The sequence below is a fragment of the Eschrichtius robustus genome, chromosome 2 (assembly GCF_028021215.1).
Source record: "Eschrichtius robustus isolate mEscRob2 chromosome 2, mEscRob2.pri, whole genome shotgun sequence".
NCBI classification, from domain to species: Eukaryota; Metazoa; Chordata; class Mammalia; order Artiodactyla; family Eschrichtiidae; genus Eschrichtius; species Eschrichtius robustus.
In genome coordinates this window covers 147,090,444-147,104,666 of record NC_090825.1, presented here as the reverse complement: position 1 = coordinate 147,104,666, position 14,223 = coordinate 147,090,444, and the positions used below count along the sequence as shown (strand labels likewise).

Here is a 14,223-nt window from a genome sequence, read left to right as displayed (position 1 = left end):
AAAAAGGTTTTTTAAAAACTGTGGTAAAAGACAGCATACATTTTACCATTTTTAACTCTTTTTAAGTATATAGTTCAGTAATGTTATACAATGTTATGCATTGCAACCAATCTTGAGAACTTTTTCCTATTCATTAAATAACCACTTCTCATTTCCCCTGGCAAAGCAGGCACAACCATTCTACTTTCTGTTTCTATGAATCTGACTGCTCTAGATACTGCACATAAGTGGAATTGTACAGTATTTGTCTTTTTATAACTGACTTATTTCACTTAGCATAATGTCCTTAAGATTCATCCACGTTATAGCATGTATAAGAATTTCCTTTCTTCTTAAGGCTGAATAATATTCTACTGCATGTTTATACAGTATTTTGTTTAGCATTTCATTCTTCAATGGACATTTGGGTTGTTTCCACGTTTTGGCTATTGTGAATAATGCTGCTATATGAACATAAGTGTATAAATATTTCTTTGAGACCCTTCTTTTAATTCTTTTGGATATAGACCCAGAAGTGGTCTTGCTGGATCATGTGGTAATTCTATTTTTAATTTTTTGAGGAACCACCATTCAGTTTTCCATAGCAGCTATACCATTTTACATTCCTATCAGCAATGTACAAGGGTTCCAGTTTCTCCACATCCTTGTCAGCACTTGTTATTTTCTGATTTTTTGATAGTAGTCATTCTGATAGGTGTGAGGTGATATCTCATAGTGGTTTTGATTGGCATTTCCTTAATCATTAGTGATGTTGAGTATCTTTTCATAAGCTTTTTGGCCATTAGTATATCTTCTTGGAGAAGTGTCTATTCAAGTCTTTTGCCCATTTTGAATCAGTTTGTTTGTTTTTGCTGTTTAGTTGTAGGAGTTCTTTATATATTCTGGATCTTAATCCCTTATCAGATATATGACTTGCAAATATTTTTTCCCATTTCATAGGTTGCCTTTTCACTCTTTTGATTGTACTCTTTGATGCACAGCAGTTTTAAATTTTGATATAGTCTGATTTATATATTTTTATGTTTGTTGCCTGTGCTTTTGGTATCATGTGCAGGAAATCATTGCCAAATCCAATGTCATGAAGCTTTTCCTTTATCTTTTCTTCTAAGAGGTTTGCAGTTTTAGCTCTTACATTTGGATCTTTGACCCATTTTGAGTTAATTTTTATATATGTTACCAGGTAAGGGCCCAACTTTATTCTTTGGCATGTGTATATCCAGTTTTTCCAATAGTGTTTGTTGAGAAGACTGTTCTTTCCCCATAGAATGATCTTGGTACCTTTGTCAAAAATCATTTGACCTTGTATGTGAGGATTTATTTCTGGGCTCTCTACTGCAATTGGTCTGTATGTCTGTCTTTATGCCAGTACCATGCTGTTTCGAGTACTATAGCTTTGTAATAAGTTTTGAAATCAGAAAATGTGAGGCCGCCAATGTTGTTTTTCAAGATTACTTTGGCTATTCGGGGTCCCTTGAGATTCTGTATGAATTTTAGAATGGGCTTTCCTATATCTGCAAAACATTCTGTTGGAATTTTGATAGGGATTGCATTGAATCTGTAGATTGCTTTGGGTAGTATTGACATCTTAACAATATTAAGTCTTGAAATTCATGGCTAAAAGATGCCTTTCCATTTATTTGTGGTTTGTTTAATATCATTCAGCGGCATTTTGAACTTCTCAGGTAGTCAATCATATTTTAAAGAAATTTAAAAAGGAAAAAATTATTTTATAAATATTGTCATTTTTACCATTTTTCTCTTCATTTATCTCTGCATCCCTTCATTAGAATCAAGTTTTCTTCTGGTTTCATTTTTCTTCTGTCTGAAAATCTTTAACGTTTCTTGTGGTGAATGAACTAGGTGAATGCAGAGTCCTGGAAGCCAAGTGATTGAGGTATATCACGAAGGAGGGAATGCTCAATCTTGTTGATAGGTCCAGAAATGTGAGCAATGAGAATTGACCATTAGATTTAATAACTTGTAATATGAAGTCTATTCTGATGAAAAGAAATGATTAAACAAAGGAAATTAAATTCTGTTCAGACATCCATTTATTAAATACACATGCTCATGGATTCACCAATCCTAGGAATTTGATCGAAAGAGGCAGTTATTCAAAGTAGGCATAAAGGTTAATTGTAGTGTTGCATGTGACAGTAAAAAGTTTAGATGTTCATTACTTACCTGTATTGAGTAAATAAATTATAAGATGATGTAAACTGTTGGCATTAAAAATGAAAATAAAGGTCTACAGTGACATGGAAAGATATCTATGACACATGTGAAAAGCAGTTCTACTGGAAAGCATGCTTCAAACAGTTTTCTTTTATATATCTATAGTTTTCAACCTGTGTTCCAAAATGCAAATGGTTGTCTCTGGATGACAGCACTTTGGTTGAATTTTCATTTTTTAACTTAATTTGGATATTTTCTTTTGTGAAGTGCTTGTATAAGTGTTTCACCTTTTTTTAGCGGGGGGGGGGGCGGGTGTATGTGCTTGCTTTCCTTATTGATTTGAAGTGAGGGTTTGTTTGTTTTTTAAGGTTCTGGATATATAATCAATCTCTCACTTTGTGGGTTGCCTTTTTTCTTTTAAATTTAATTCCTTAAAAAAATTGAGATATATTTTGCATATCATAAAATTCATCCATTTCAAGTATGCAGTTCAGTGTTGTACCATCACCATAAATCAGTTTTAGAACATTTTAATCTTCTTTTCAGTCTCTTAATGGTGCTTTCAGTGAAGAGAAATTCCTCATTATAATCCAATTTATCAGATTTTTCTTTCTGGTTAGCAGTTGCTTTGTCCTGTTTACGAAAGCTTTAGCTATTCCAAGGTCATGAAGATGTTCTGTGGTTTCTTCTAAAAGCTTACCTTTTACATTTAGATCTGCAGTCTATCTAGAATAGATTTTTTTCCCCCTTGGTGAGAGAATGGGGCTCAAAATATAAGGATATCTGGTTGATACGGTCTTTTATTGAAAAGAGCATTTTTTCTCCACTGCACTGAAGTGTTGCCTTAGTGTTTAGTCAAGTGAACTCATATGTGTGAATCTGAGTTTGGATGCTATTTTGTTCTGTTGATCAATTTGTCTACTTTTATTCCTATATAACACTCTCTTTGTTACAATAGCTACATTTTAGATCTTGATATTTCGTAGTGTAAATTCTCTTACTTCGTTCTTCCAGATTGCCTTCACTCTGTATATTTCCATATGAATTTTAAAATCAGCTCATTTTGCTGGGGGGGGTGGGGTGGGGGGGTGGGGTGGTGGTAAAGCCTGCTGGAGTTTTGATTGGTATTGTGTTAAATTCATCATCTCTAACTTTTAAGTTTTTGGTGGTTTTGGTTTTATTTCCCCAGTTTTCAGTAAATGATATAATCTCTAAAGTGTACTCAATAAGTGGTAGCTACTTTTATTATAACTATTCAGTATAATTCATTGCTTTACAATTTCTTGGGTAGATTTCATGTTTGAAATCTTTGCTGAGTCTGTTAAGTTACCCTTGAACACAGTAATATGAGAGATGATTGTGATGTGGGATGATATTTCTCTAGCTTTGCCTGACATCACTGATAGATGCTTTCGTGTTTCTTTTAAAATGATTTATAGTAGAAGCAAAAGAGTAAAAATGTTTTTCTGGTGTATTATTTTTCCCCCTCTGAGCAATGTTATGTTGTAGGTACTTTGCACATGTTATTTCTGTTCCTGCAACATAGGCAATATTATCCCTGTCCTATAAAAGAGGAAACCGAATCTGAGAGAGAAGTCAAGTGACTTACCGGAAGTCACAGTTTGTAATTGGCAGAGCCTGGGATTTGCACTGGGGACTCCTGGCTCTGAAGGCCTGCTCTTTACACTTCAGCAGGCTGACGCCTTCCGCCATTCTTCACAACTCAGGATCTGTTGGCCATTCTTCTGTTACCGCTTCTAAAGCACCTTCTTTTTCTGGCTTCCTTTAGTGCATATGAAACATTTTACAAGTTTTACTTTAAAGTTCTCTACAAAGTGTTAAGCCCTAGGAAGCATTTAAGTGCACATGCTGCCACTCCTTGTCTGCTTTCTTAGGGAGACCCAGCAGACTTGTGTCTGTGCTTCTTTTGGACCTTTTTAAACAGTCAAATAATTAATGAGATGTTCTTCTTTTACCTAGGTAAATGAATACTTTGGAGGCGATAAGGGTGACTGCCTTTCTGAAAATAGATTTTATTTCTTGCTACTTTCTGTGAGGACCAGAAATGGTGTTGCATGTGTTTCTTCCCCTACATTTTGAATCCTTGCTCATTGCAGACAGTTTGGAAAATATGGAAAAGGAGTAAGCAGAAACAAAATTACAGTTTTGGCCTTTACAATTAACAAGAAGATTGTTGTAACTATAGATAATATTATTAGTAGATATTTAGTATACTTCTGTACTTAAGTAGTGTGTCAGGAATTATTCTAAATGCTAAGAATACAGAGTGAATAAAACAGTCAAACACCTCTGTCCTGTGGAGGTTAAATTTGAAATACTGGAGCTAAAGGAGCCCATATTAAGTGCCAGGATTATCTTTTTAAATTTTCTGTCAGGGAGGCCCTGTTTTCACTTCAGTTTTATGGATCAGGAAACAGGCATAGAGAGGTCAGATGACATTCAGCAGCATCTGACTCTGCTGGAAGTTTCAGTGACTAGTTTCTCTGTCTTTAAACTAGAGCATATAGATCTGGGGTCTTGATGTAGATCTCTTACTTTTTTAAGTTTCATTTTGAAAAAAATCACTGCTCATTGTTATTGAAAAGAGATGTGTCTTTAAGGAAGATTTAGATGGGCTATATAAGGAAAAAGAAAATAAAAATTAGAGATAGTATTGTTAGCATTTTAACACACTTTTTCTAGCTGCTTTTCTAAATAAATAAATAGATTGATAGATAAAATTTGATTTGTAAAGATGGGGTCATACAGACATATTTTGACTTGCTTTTTTTTCCATTTAATATAGTTTAGACCATTTTTCGTGTCACTGTTCTTTTGAGATAGTATTTCACCAGTTTTAGACAGGTGACTGCAGCCTTCACAGCTTTTGATATATGCATAACATGTGTTCTTTTGTTCTACTTCACATATTTTGAAAATCTGCTTTCTTTGAAAAATCAGAAAAGGGAACTATGCATCACTGCAACTTAAGCATCACTGTAAGTTGCCATGAAATAATGGCAACATACTGAGATAGGTTACTGTAAAAATAAATACCGTTAAAAACAAAACCTATAATGAAATTCTAGCCAGATACTGTTTGTTACAGTAAACTGAACAGGAGACCAGCTCTTTTTGTTAAGAACAGACAATTGGAGGTATTAGAGAGATATGAAAGTATCGTTTGATGTAATTAGGAGAACTGAAAGAAAACTGAAAAGGTGGTAAGTTTTGCAGTATGGGATTCATTGTACTCTAATACCTTAACCAGGGGTTTTCAGTGTTTTTACAGTAAGAAATAAAATTTACATCTAGACCTTATATACATGAGCATATGTGTTTATGTGTGTGTAATATATGTGTGTGTATATGTATATATATGTATTTATATATGTGTGTTATGTATATGTATTATGCTTCAATAGAAAAGTTTTTTGAAAGAACTTAAATTTTCTCCTGTTGTATCATATATTTAAATGATGTCCAAACCCTCTTGTTAGACATTTACATTGTTTTCTATTTTTCTATGTTATAAATTGTTGTAGCTACAATTTTGTGTAGGTCTACAATTCCTTAGGATAAATTTCTGTAAGTTAAATTATGTCCAGTGTTATGTAGTAATTTTTGAAGTTATATGTTGATAAATACTCTCTGAAAGGTAACGATTTATAATCCTACCAAAGAGCCCAGTTCCTATAAAGTATATAAAAATAAAGTTACTAATTTGATAGGTGAAAAATTACATCTTTCTTTGTTATGTACATGTTCATTTTTGACAGCCATTTAAATTTCTTGTTTTGCAATATTGGTGGTTACTCTTTGCTTATTTGCCTATTAAAGTATTAATTTTGGTTTCCTAACTAATTTATAAGAGATCTTTATATGGTAAGTTATTTACCATATGCCAAAATATTTCCCCCAATGTGTTTGTCTTTAAAATTTGATTATGAACATTCCTGAACTAAAAAAAGTTTTTAGTCAAATCTAAATTTTATTTCTGTTTGGTAGCTGCTTTTAGTCATTTTATGGTTTTAGAGTTTTTCACACTTGATTCTTTTTATCCATAGTATATATTGGTATGTGACAGGAGGTAGCATTTAACTTTTATTTTTAATACTTCCTTAAATGATCCCTTTCTCCCCTATTTGAAGTTCTAACTTCATCATACACAAATTATAAGTGTAAGTGAATCTGTTTCTCGACTTCCTGTTTTGTTTCATTGGTCTTGCTTTGTTAGTACCACACTAATTATTATAGCTTTTAAGAAAAATTTTAATATCTAATAACATAAGCATTCCCCTCTTTTAAAAAAATAATTGGTGTTGAGGAAAGGAAGAAAAACTCTCTGATATTTATTCTTCCAGATACCTTAGTATAATCTTGTCATGTAATGTTAATAGCAGCCAAATACTTGTTAAAAATTTGAGTGGAACTACAGGTTAGGTAAGTTGGAAGGAAACTTACTACATTGGAAATAGCATGTAGCAGTGATTTCAGTCAAACTCCCAATGGATTTAAAATTTTTTATTACTTTTTAGTTTTATTATATTGTAGAAAGAAAACAGCTAGTTTGTTTCTACATTTTAGTGTTTGTGTGGAGGAGGAGAAGGTTTCTGATTAAGTTGTGCTTACTGGTGGCCGGAGTCATTGTATTAAAAAGTCATGTATGCATAGATGTATTTATTCATGGCTTTCTTCCTTCTGAGTTGCAAGAGTGGTAGGAGAGATAGGGGCTGCTTTTTTGGACAAGCTTGTCTCTTCTTTTTCCAAATGAATGCTTCTGGCTTTCCATTCATCTCATTTCCCAACAACGTGTTGGTAAGATTTAGGTTTAAGGGGGAAGAATTGTAGGCTAGATTAGGGGCCAAGATGGCATTAACAATAACAACTCAAAGGTGTTTGGTTTGCCTGTGCCAGTCGTTGTTCCGTGTATTTACCTTTGGAATTTATGCAAGTAATAATTGGCAAACTAAATCTAGACTTTTCTGCTTGGCCTGCTCTCAAATGTATATAATCTCTTCCTGCTTTCTAACTGTATTTGAGATTTCTTCTGTGGCCTAGGATTCTCTATCAGTTTTTTGTTCCGTTCCATGGAAAATCAAGTGTTGTTTGTTGGTTGGTCTGCTTGATCTGTCGAAGATGAAAAGGTGCTTAAAAAATTTAAAAAATATTTCTAACTGTTTTGTACTTTGTGGAATTTTATTCAGTATATAAAAGCACACATTATCCTCTTTACAGATTTTTGCTTTTTAGAGAGTTTTAAAGCTCTTTATGTTATGCAGTGGTTTGACTTGAATATTGCTCTCCTTGCAATAATGACTTTTGCTTTCCTTTTCATTTGAATTTTCCTGTTATGTTTTTGCTTATTGCTTTTAGCCTTTCTGTGTGTTTTTTGTTATGCTTACCCTTGTGGGCAGGGGAATGCCCGGATTCAATTTCGCTTTTTATTTTAAAAGTGCTGGTTACAGCCCGTTAAATTGATTTCATAGGCTACAACCAGCAGTTGGAAAACACCTGAGCTGTATTTTTCTGTATAGAAAGTACATTGATTTCTGAGTAGAACAGACCTAGATCTGAGCCAGTTACTTACTTCTCTGGTCCTCAATTTCTTCTGTAAAATTGGAATGTCTACTTACATATTTTTTCTGAAGATTAAAAGACAATGTGTGCCTACTTTATAGCACAGGGAACTCTATTCAATATCCTGTGATAAATCATAATGGAAAAGAATATGAAAAAGAATGCATATATATGTATAACTGAATCACTTTGCTGTACAGCAGAAATTAACACAACATTGTAAATCAGCTATACTTCAATAAAATAAATTTTTTTAAATGTTAAGAAAAAGACAATGTGTGAAATAAGCCTAGTACAGAGACTAAAGTTATCTAATAACATTTTGCACAATGTATCTGTTATCCTTAATTTCTTAAATCCAAACATTTAAAAACACGAGAAAATGGCAAAATGCCCGCATGTTTTCTAGATCCTTTGTAAGGTTTTTGTTTTTGTTTTTGCTTCCTCTCAGGAGTAAAGATGTTTTTGATAAGAAAACCTTACATTGTATAAGCATTTCTCATCATGAAAGCCAAAATGCAGAATTTGTAGGATTTTTAAAGTAGGAAATTGATTCCTCTTACATAACTCTTAAAGTAGGGAATTTTCCAAGTGAAATATATTCTGTGTTAGTTGGTGGCACCTACTGGCAAAGATATATCACTGCTTAGAGCCTGCTGTGCTTTTACACAGACTAACCCTATATAGCAGACTGGGAAAGATGATGGGGAAATAGGAGAGGAATATATTGTGTTTACCAAAGTGGGCATTTCCTTGGCCCTCCCTGCCCACCCCCCCCCCCCCCCAAAGTATTTGTCCGGTGAATTGGGAGGAGGAAGGAATCATGCCATTCTATTGCCCTAGTCCTGTGTTTGCCAGTATGTGCTGAGCTCTTATTAAGAGAGTGTGAAAGGGGGGTGGCCATATCCGGCAAACTTGGGAAAGCTAGGTTAAACTAACCTAGCCTGATTTTTAAATTATGAGATGTTACAGAGCCTTTAGTATCTTAATGAAGTGTATCGTAACCTCTGGGAGCGGAGTGGGGGGAACACTCATGCAGTGCACCACATTTGTCAAACTCAATTAGACCTCAGAACCCTTTTTTCTCTGAACATCTCTTGTGTTACCTGGAATACTCTTTGGAAGTTATCCTCTGATCAGTGTAGCTTGAGAGCATCATTTTCCCTTCGGCATCTTCTCCTGAAGGCTTTATAAGAGAAGGAACAAGCATTAGATTCTCATGGTATTTAGTAGTTCTGAAAAAGCACATATTGGGATGGAGTCTGTCATGACGGTATCAGTGCAATTTCCTTGCACATGGACCACATCATTTTGCCATAGCAGTGATTTTAAAGCAGAGACATACATAGAAATTACCTGGAGAACTTTAAAGCAAAGCAAAACACGTATACCTAGGCTCCATCCACCCTGGCCACCTATTTGGTCAAAGACATGCTTTGCTGTTTTATTACATTTGGGACACCTTTGAGATCTAATGAAAGCTCTGGATCTTCTTTCTGGAGGACTGTATACACAGTAACTTTTATATATGACTTCATGATATTTATCACCCTCATCCACACCCTCAAGCCCATGGATCTCTAATAAAGAACTCCTTATATCAAGTTTTCCTGGATAGGCATTGAATGGCAAGCAGGATTTACCCCAGAATTTAGATATCTATGTACTCTATGAATTACTTGACCATGGTGTGGTCAGGCTGTATTTGAAGAAATCACATACTGTCACAGGGGTTAAAGGAAAAGAAGCCTGAAGAGAAAGAAAGAAAGGCCAGGTCTGAGATGGCAGTGATTTTTAGTTTATTTTCCTAAGGAAGCGAGTTTAGGAGCTCACACCCCTAGAGCAGTGGCTCTCAAGTGGAGGGGGCAGTTTTGTTACCCCGCACCCCCAATCCCCACCCCTGACATTTGGCAATCTGGAGACATTTTTGGTTATCACAGTTAGGGCAGGGGAAGGGGTTGCTACTGGCAACTAGCAGGGAAAAGCCAGGGATGCTGCCTGACATCCTACATTGTACAGGACAGCCACCCCCCCACACCACGGAATTAATCTGGCCCCAAATGTCACTAGTACTAAGGTTGATCTGCCCTAGAGTCTAGCTGCTGCTTCCTCGATGGTATCTTCCATTGGTAGTAGGAAGGTCTACGTTTTTTGTTTGTTTGCATGTGATGCTTCTTGGTAGGTGTAGGAGGAAAGAGATGATGATGAGAAGAGTAGGAAGTGATTAAGCCAGGTTGGTATTTCAAAGAACTTTCCTTTCCCAGAAGTGTTGGAGACTTAGAAGAGGATTTCAGCTCTCAGATTGGCTTACCTCATAGTTTCATCTGAGAGCTTGGATGTAGGAAACCACCTTCCTTTTCTCCTGGAAGGAAGGCTCATTGTTTTTTCTTACCTCACCCTTGAACTTGTGACCTTTTGTCTATTAAACCTTTAAGGAATAAAAGTCAAAATGATTATTTATTTATTTATTTTTGGCTGCGCTGGGTCTTCATTGCTGTGTGCAGGCTTTTCTCTAGTTGGGGCGAGCGGGGGCTACTCTTCATTGTGATGCACGGGCTTCTCATTGCGGTGGCTTCTTTTGTTGTGGAGCATGGGCTCTAGGTGCACGGGCCTTAGTAGTTGTGGACTGTGGGCTTCAGTAGTTGTGGTTCACGGGCTCTAGAGCGCAGGCTCAGTAGTTGTGGTGCACGGTCTTAGTTGTACCACAGCATGTGGGATCTTCCCGGACCAGGGCTCGAACCCGTGTCCCCTGCATTGGCAGGTGGGTTCTCAAGCACTGTGCCACCCGGGAAGCCCAGTCAAAGTGACTAAAAAGTAAAACCTGTGGCTCTTAGAATTTTCGATGCTTGCCACCCAGTCTTATCCCCACATAAGATATTGAGGAATAGGAGAGGTGTATATTGTGTTTACCAAAAGTGGGCATTTCCTTTGTCTCCCAGCAGTATTCATGTAGTGAAGTGGGAGGAGGAAGGAATTGTGCCATGCTATTGCCCTAGTCCACTGTTTGCCAGTGTGCTGAGCTCTTATTGAGAGAGTGTAAAAGGGGGGTGGCCATATCCAACAAATTAGGGATAGCTGTGTTAAACTAATCTAACCTGATTTTTTAAATTATGAGATGTCAGAGCCTTTAGTATCTTAACGCAGTGCATTGTGGGGGGGGTGTGTGTAGGAAAGGAAGAAGGGTGGCAGGGGAGAGCACACACGTGAGCATGCAGCATTTGTCAAACTTAACTAGACCCCAGGACCCTTTTTCCTCTGAGCATCTCTTGTGTCACCTGGATTACTCTTTGGAAATGATCCTCTGATCAGTGTAGCTCGAGGGCAGCGTTTTCCCTTTGGCATCTTTTCCTGAAGGCTTTGTAAGAGAAATTGAAAAAAATATGTATTTCAGCCCCCACAGGGCTCTATTAAATACAGTTTTACTAAATTGTATGTCTTTATCCACTTTCATCAAGCCTTAAGAGAGTAGTTGCTATTTTTATCAGAGGGGTTGTTTCCTTCTCAGCTATGTAAATAAACACCATTTCTCTGTTTTGGAATGACTGAAAGGAAGAATTAAATTTTCTTACTGGAAAGATGGTTGTTTCTTGTGTAGTCTGCAGGAACTTCTGACGTTTTTTTGTTTCCTCCCTGAGTGAGGAAAGTATTGAGGTAGCTTACGTCAGAATAGCTCTGGTGTATTCAGACTCCTGTGTTTTAAAAGTTTGGAGTTCAAAACCCTGTGCACATATACCTCCTTCACACATTTCCTGGGCTGCCTGGAGACGAGGGAGCAGGAACTTACTTCCCATCTCTCTTCCATTTGGCACGCTCACCTCTCTGTGTTCCCAGCCATTCTTTCTTCTTGCCACTCTCTCAGAACCCAGGACATTGTGATGTTGCAAGGATGCCTTTGTAACTACCAGTCAGATCCAGGTGATATACTGAGTCACTGTTCCCACTTTGTTCATTCCCCTAAGGAAACCTGCCAGCTTTATTAATCCCTAAGCCCTTCAAGATAGCAGTAAAAGGAAAATTTGAGGGAGGAATACTACTTGTGTTTCCCTATTCTTCATCCCCCCTTTCCCATTCAGGGTCATTTATTGCTGCCACCACTTTAGACCTGCTTTGGACACTTGGACACACTTCCTTCCTCTCTAGCTCATGGTTGACTTTAACATATGGAGCCCTGCCCTCCTGTCCCCCTTCCCCATTGCAGACCTCGGTGTTATGCGGCTTATAAGGTTTTATCAAGGAAGCCAGTGGGTTTTCCCTATTAGGCAACCATCTGGAGTCTTTCTGTCAAAGTCTGAGGTTAGAAAAGCATGAGAAGATAACACTTGGGGGAAAGTAGTATCTTCAAAGCAGGGCATAAACAGAGTATTTGAATACCCACTATACACCAAGCACTGTGCTGGTAGTCTCAATCCCCACAACTTTGTGTGGTTTGTGTTTGTCCATGGGTAGAACAACTTGCTCAGGATCGATCTCTGTCTCTCTCTCTCTCTCTCTGTCTCTCTCTCTCTCTCTCTCTCTCTCTCTCTCACACACACACACACACACACACACACACACACACAGTTAAGTGACTAAATCTGGATTCCTACTTCTCTCTTTGGTTTCAAAGCCTTTGGCTTTTCTACTATATCATTCTACATCTCTTTCTTTTTTTTTAAATTTATTTTATTTTATTCATTTATTTAAATTTTGGCTGCCTTGGGTCTTTGCTGCTGTACGCGGGTTTTTTCTCTAGTTGCTGAGAGCAGGGGTTACTCTTCGTGGTGGTGTGCAGGCTTTCTCATTGCGGTGGCTTCTCTTGTTGTGGAGCGCAGGCTCTAGGTGCGCGGGCTTCAGTAGTTGTGGCTTGCGGGCTCTAGAGCGCAGGCTCAGTAGTTGTGGCGCACGGGCTTAGTTGCTCCGCGGCATGTGGGATCTTCCCGGACCAGGGCTCGAACCCGTGTCCCCTGCATTGGCAGGCAGATTCTTAACCACTGTGCCACTAGGGAAGCCCTCATTCTACATATCTGATCAGAGCCTGCTGTGAGACCTGCAGAGCACTAGTGTCCAATGGTGATTCTTCTGCCATCACCTACGTTGGGTATTTTCAAATGGAGTGTTTGGAAATACTGTATATGCCCAAATATTTAACAACTTGAAGAACATAAAGGAAAAACAGGGAAAATTTGAGAGGTAGGCTTATTCCCTATAGGCAGTAAACAAGCTCTTGTAAACACTGATGACTTAAATAGATCTATAGGATCTTTTTGACTAATACTATGGGGCAAATGTTATAGTTTAAATTTTGTACCCCAATCTTGGAATTTTAGGTTTGGGAAGGAATCTTAGCGAGACTGCTATCCATAAATGAGTTGTTATTCCTTTCAGAACACAACTCTCCCACTTCCCCTTCTCATTAAGTTTCCATTTAGCTATTAGGTAGGAGCTTCAAAAGGGAAAATCCAATCATGTATAATCTCCAGTTAATGGGCATCTATTGAGCGACTAGGTCACCAGAAAGAATACACAGTGCCTCTTTGTGCAGTAAACACAAAAATCAAAAGCTAATGCATTCCCAAGGCAAGCCAGATTGTTGCTGGCTAACAGCATCCTCCTCTTAAGGGAAAAGATTGGGGCACCCACCATGCTTGCTAGGGGAGATTGCAAAGCCATTCCAGAGAAACAAGGCCATCAAGGGAGGAAAAAGAAAGGCAGGGGGGCTTCCAGGGCTTTGTCACTTCTAATTGCTGATGGCTGGGGTGGGCTACTGAATAGCAGACATTCTAGTAAATGTTTTGTGCAATCATCAGGAACTTAGTGGGTCTCTGGGGCTTCTTTCTTCAGGTTAAAAGAATAACAGGGATGATTGAGGTAGAGCTTCAGCCCCACTCCCATAATTTAGCCTGTTTTCTAAGTACACCCAACCTTCATAAAGACTTCATGCTTACTTTTGTCCAACCACTAACTAATGATTGATGAAAGATGAAAACACCCCTGTTGACCCAAAATGGCATGTGTTAGCCACAAGCCAAACAGCTCTTGGGTTGGTGTTGGTACACTCCAGTTTGGGTTTCCAAAACTATATTTTGGTGTAGTTATTTAGGATTTGCAAAACTCGGCATAATTCAAATAACCTGTTTTTCCCCCCTTAGAACACTTCAGTTATGGAGGATCAAAATGAAGATGAGTCCCCAAAGAAAAATACTCTTTGGCAGGTAGGAATGACGGCGCACAGATAAGATAGCAATTGACTTACTGTAGATAAGATGCTCCCTCAGCTCCTGTCCTCAGTGAAACTAAGAGCCAAGTACTTTTGTTTTCTTTTGTGCAATTCTGCTAGTTTCAGGATCCACCCTGGGACTTCCCTGGCGGTCCAGTGGTTAAGACTTCACCTTCCAATGCAGGGGGTGGGGGTTCGATCCCTAGTCGGGGAACTAAGAGCCCACATGCCTCAGGGCCAAAAAACCAAGACATAAAACAGAAGCAATATTG

At 37.7% G+C, this 14,223-nt stretch overlaps 1 protein-coding gene across 7 annotated transcripts in view; it reads left to right on the top strand.

Annotated features, from left to right (window-relative positions):
* The window catches only part of FBXW11 (F-box and WD repeat domain containing 11), a 130,516-nt gene that overhangs the window by 71,144 nt on the left and 45,149 nt on the right, over positions 1 to 14,223 (top strand). For 4 of the 7 annotated variants that reach the window (XM_068536354.1, XM_068536355.1, XM_068536352.1 and 1 more), the window contains one exon: positions 13,884 to 13,946. The exons of the other annotated variants lie outside the window; for them this stretch is intronic. In XM_068536354.1, coding sequence (XP_068392455.1) covers positions 13,884 to 13,946 — 63 coding nt within the window. The remainder of the gene's footprint in view (positions 1 to 13,883; positions 13,947 to 14,223) is intronic. 7 annotated transcript variants of the gene reach the window in all.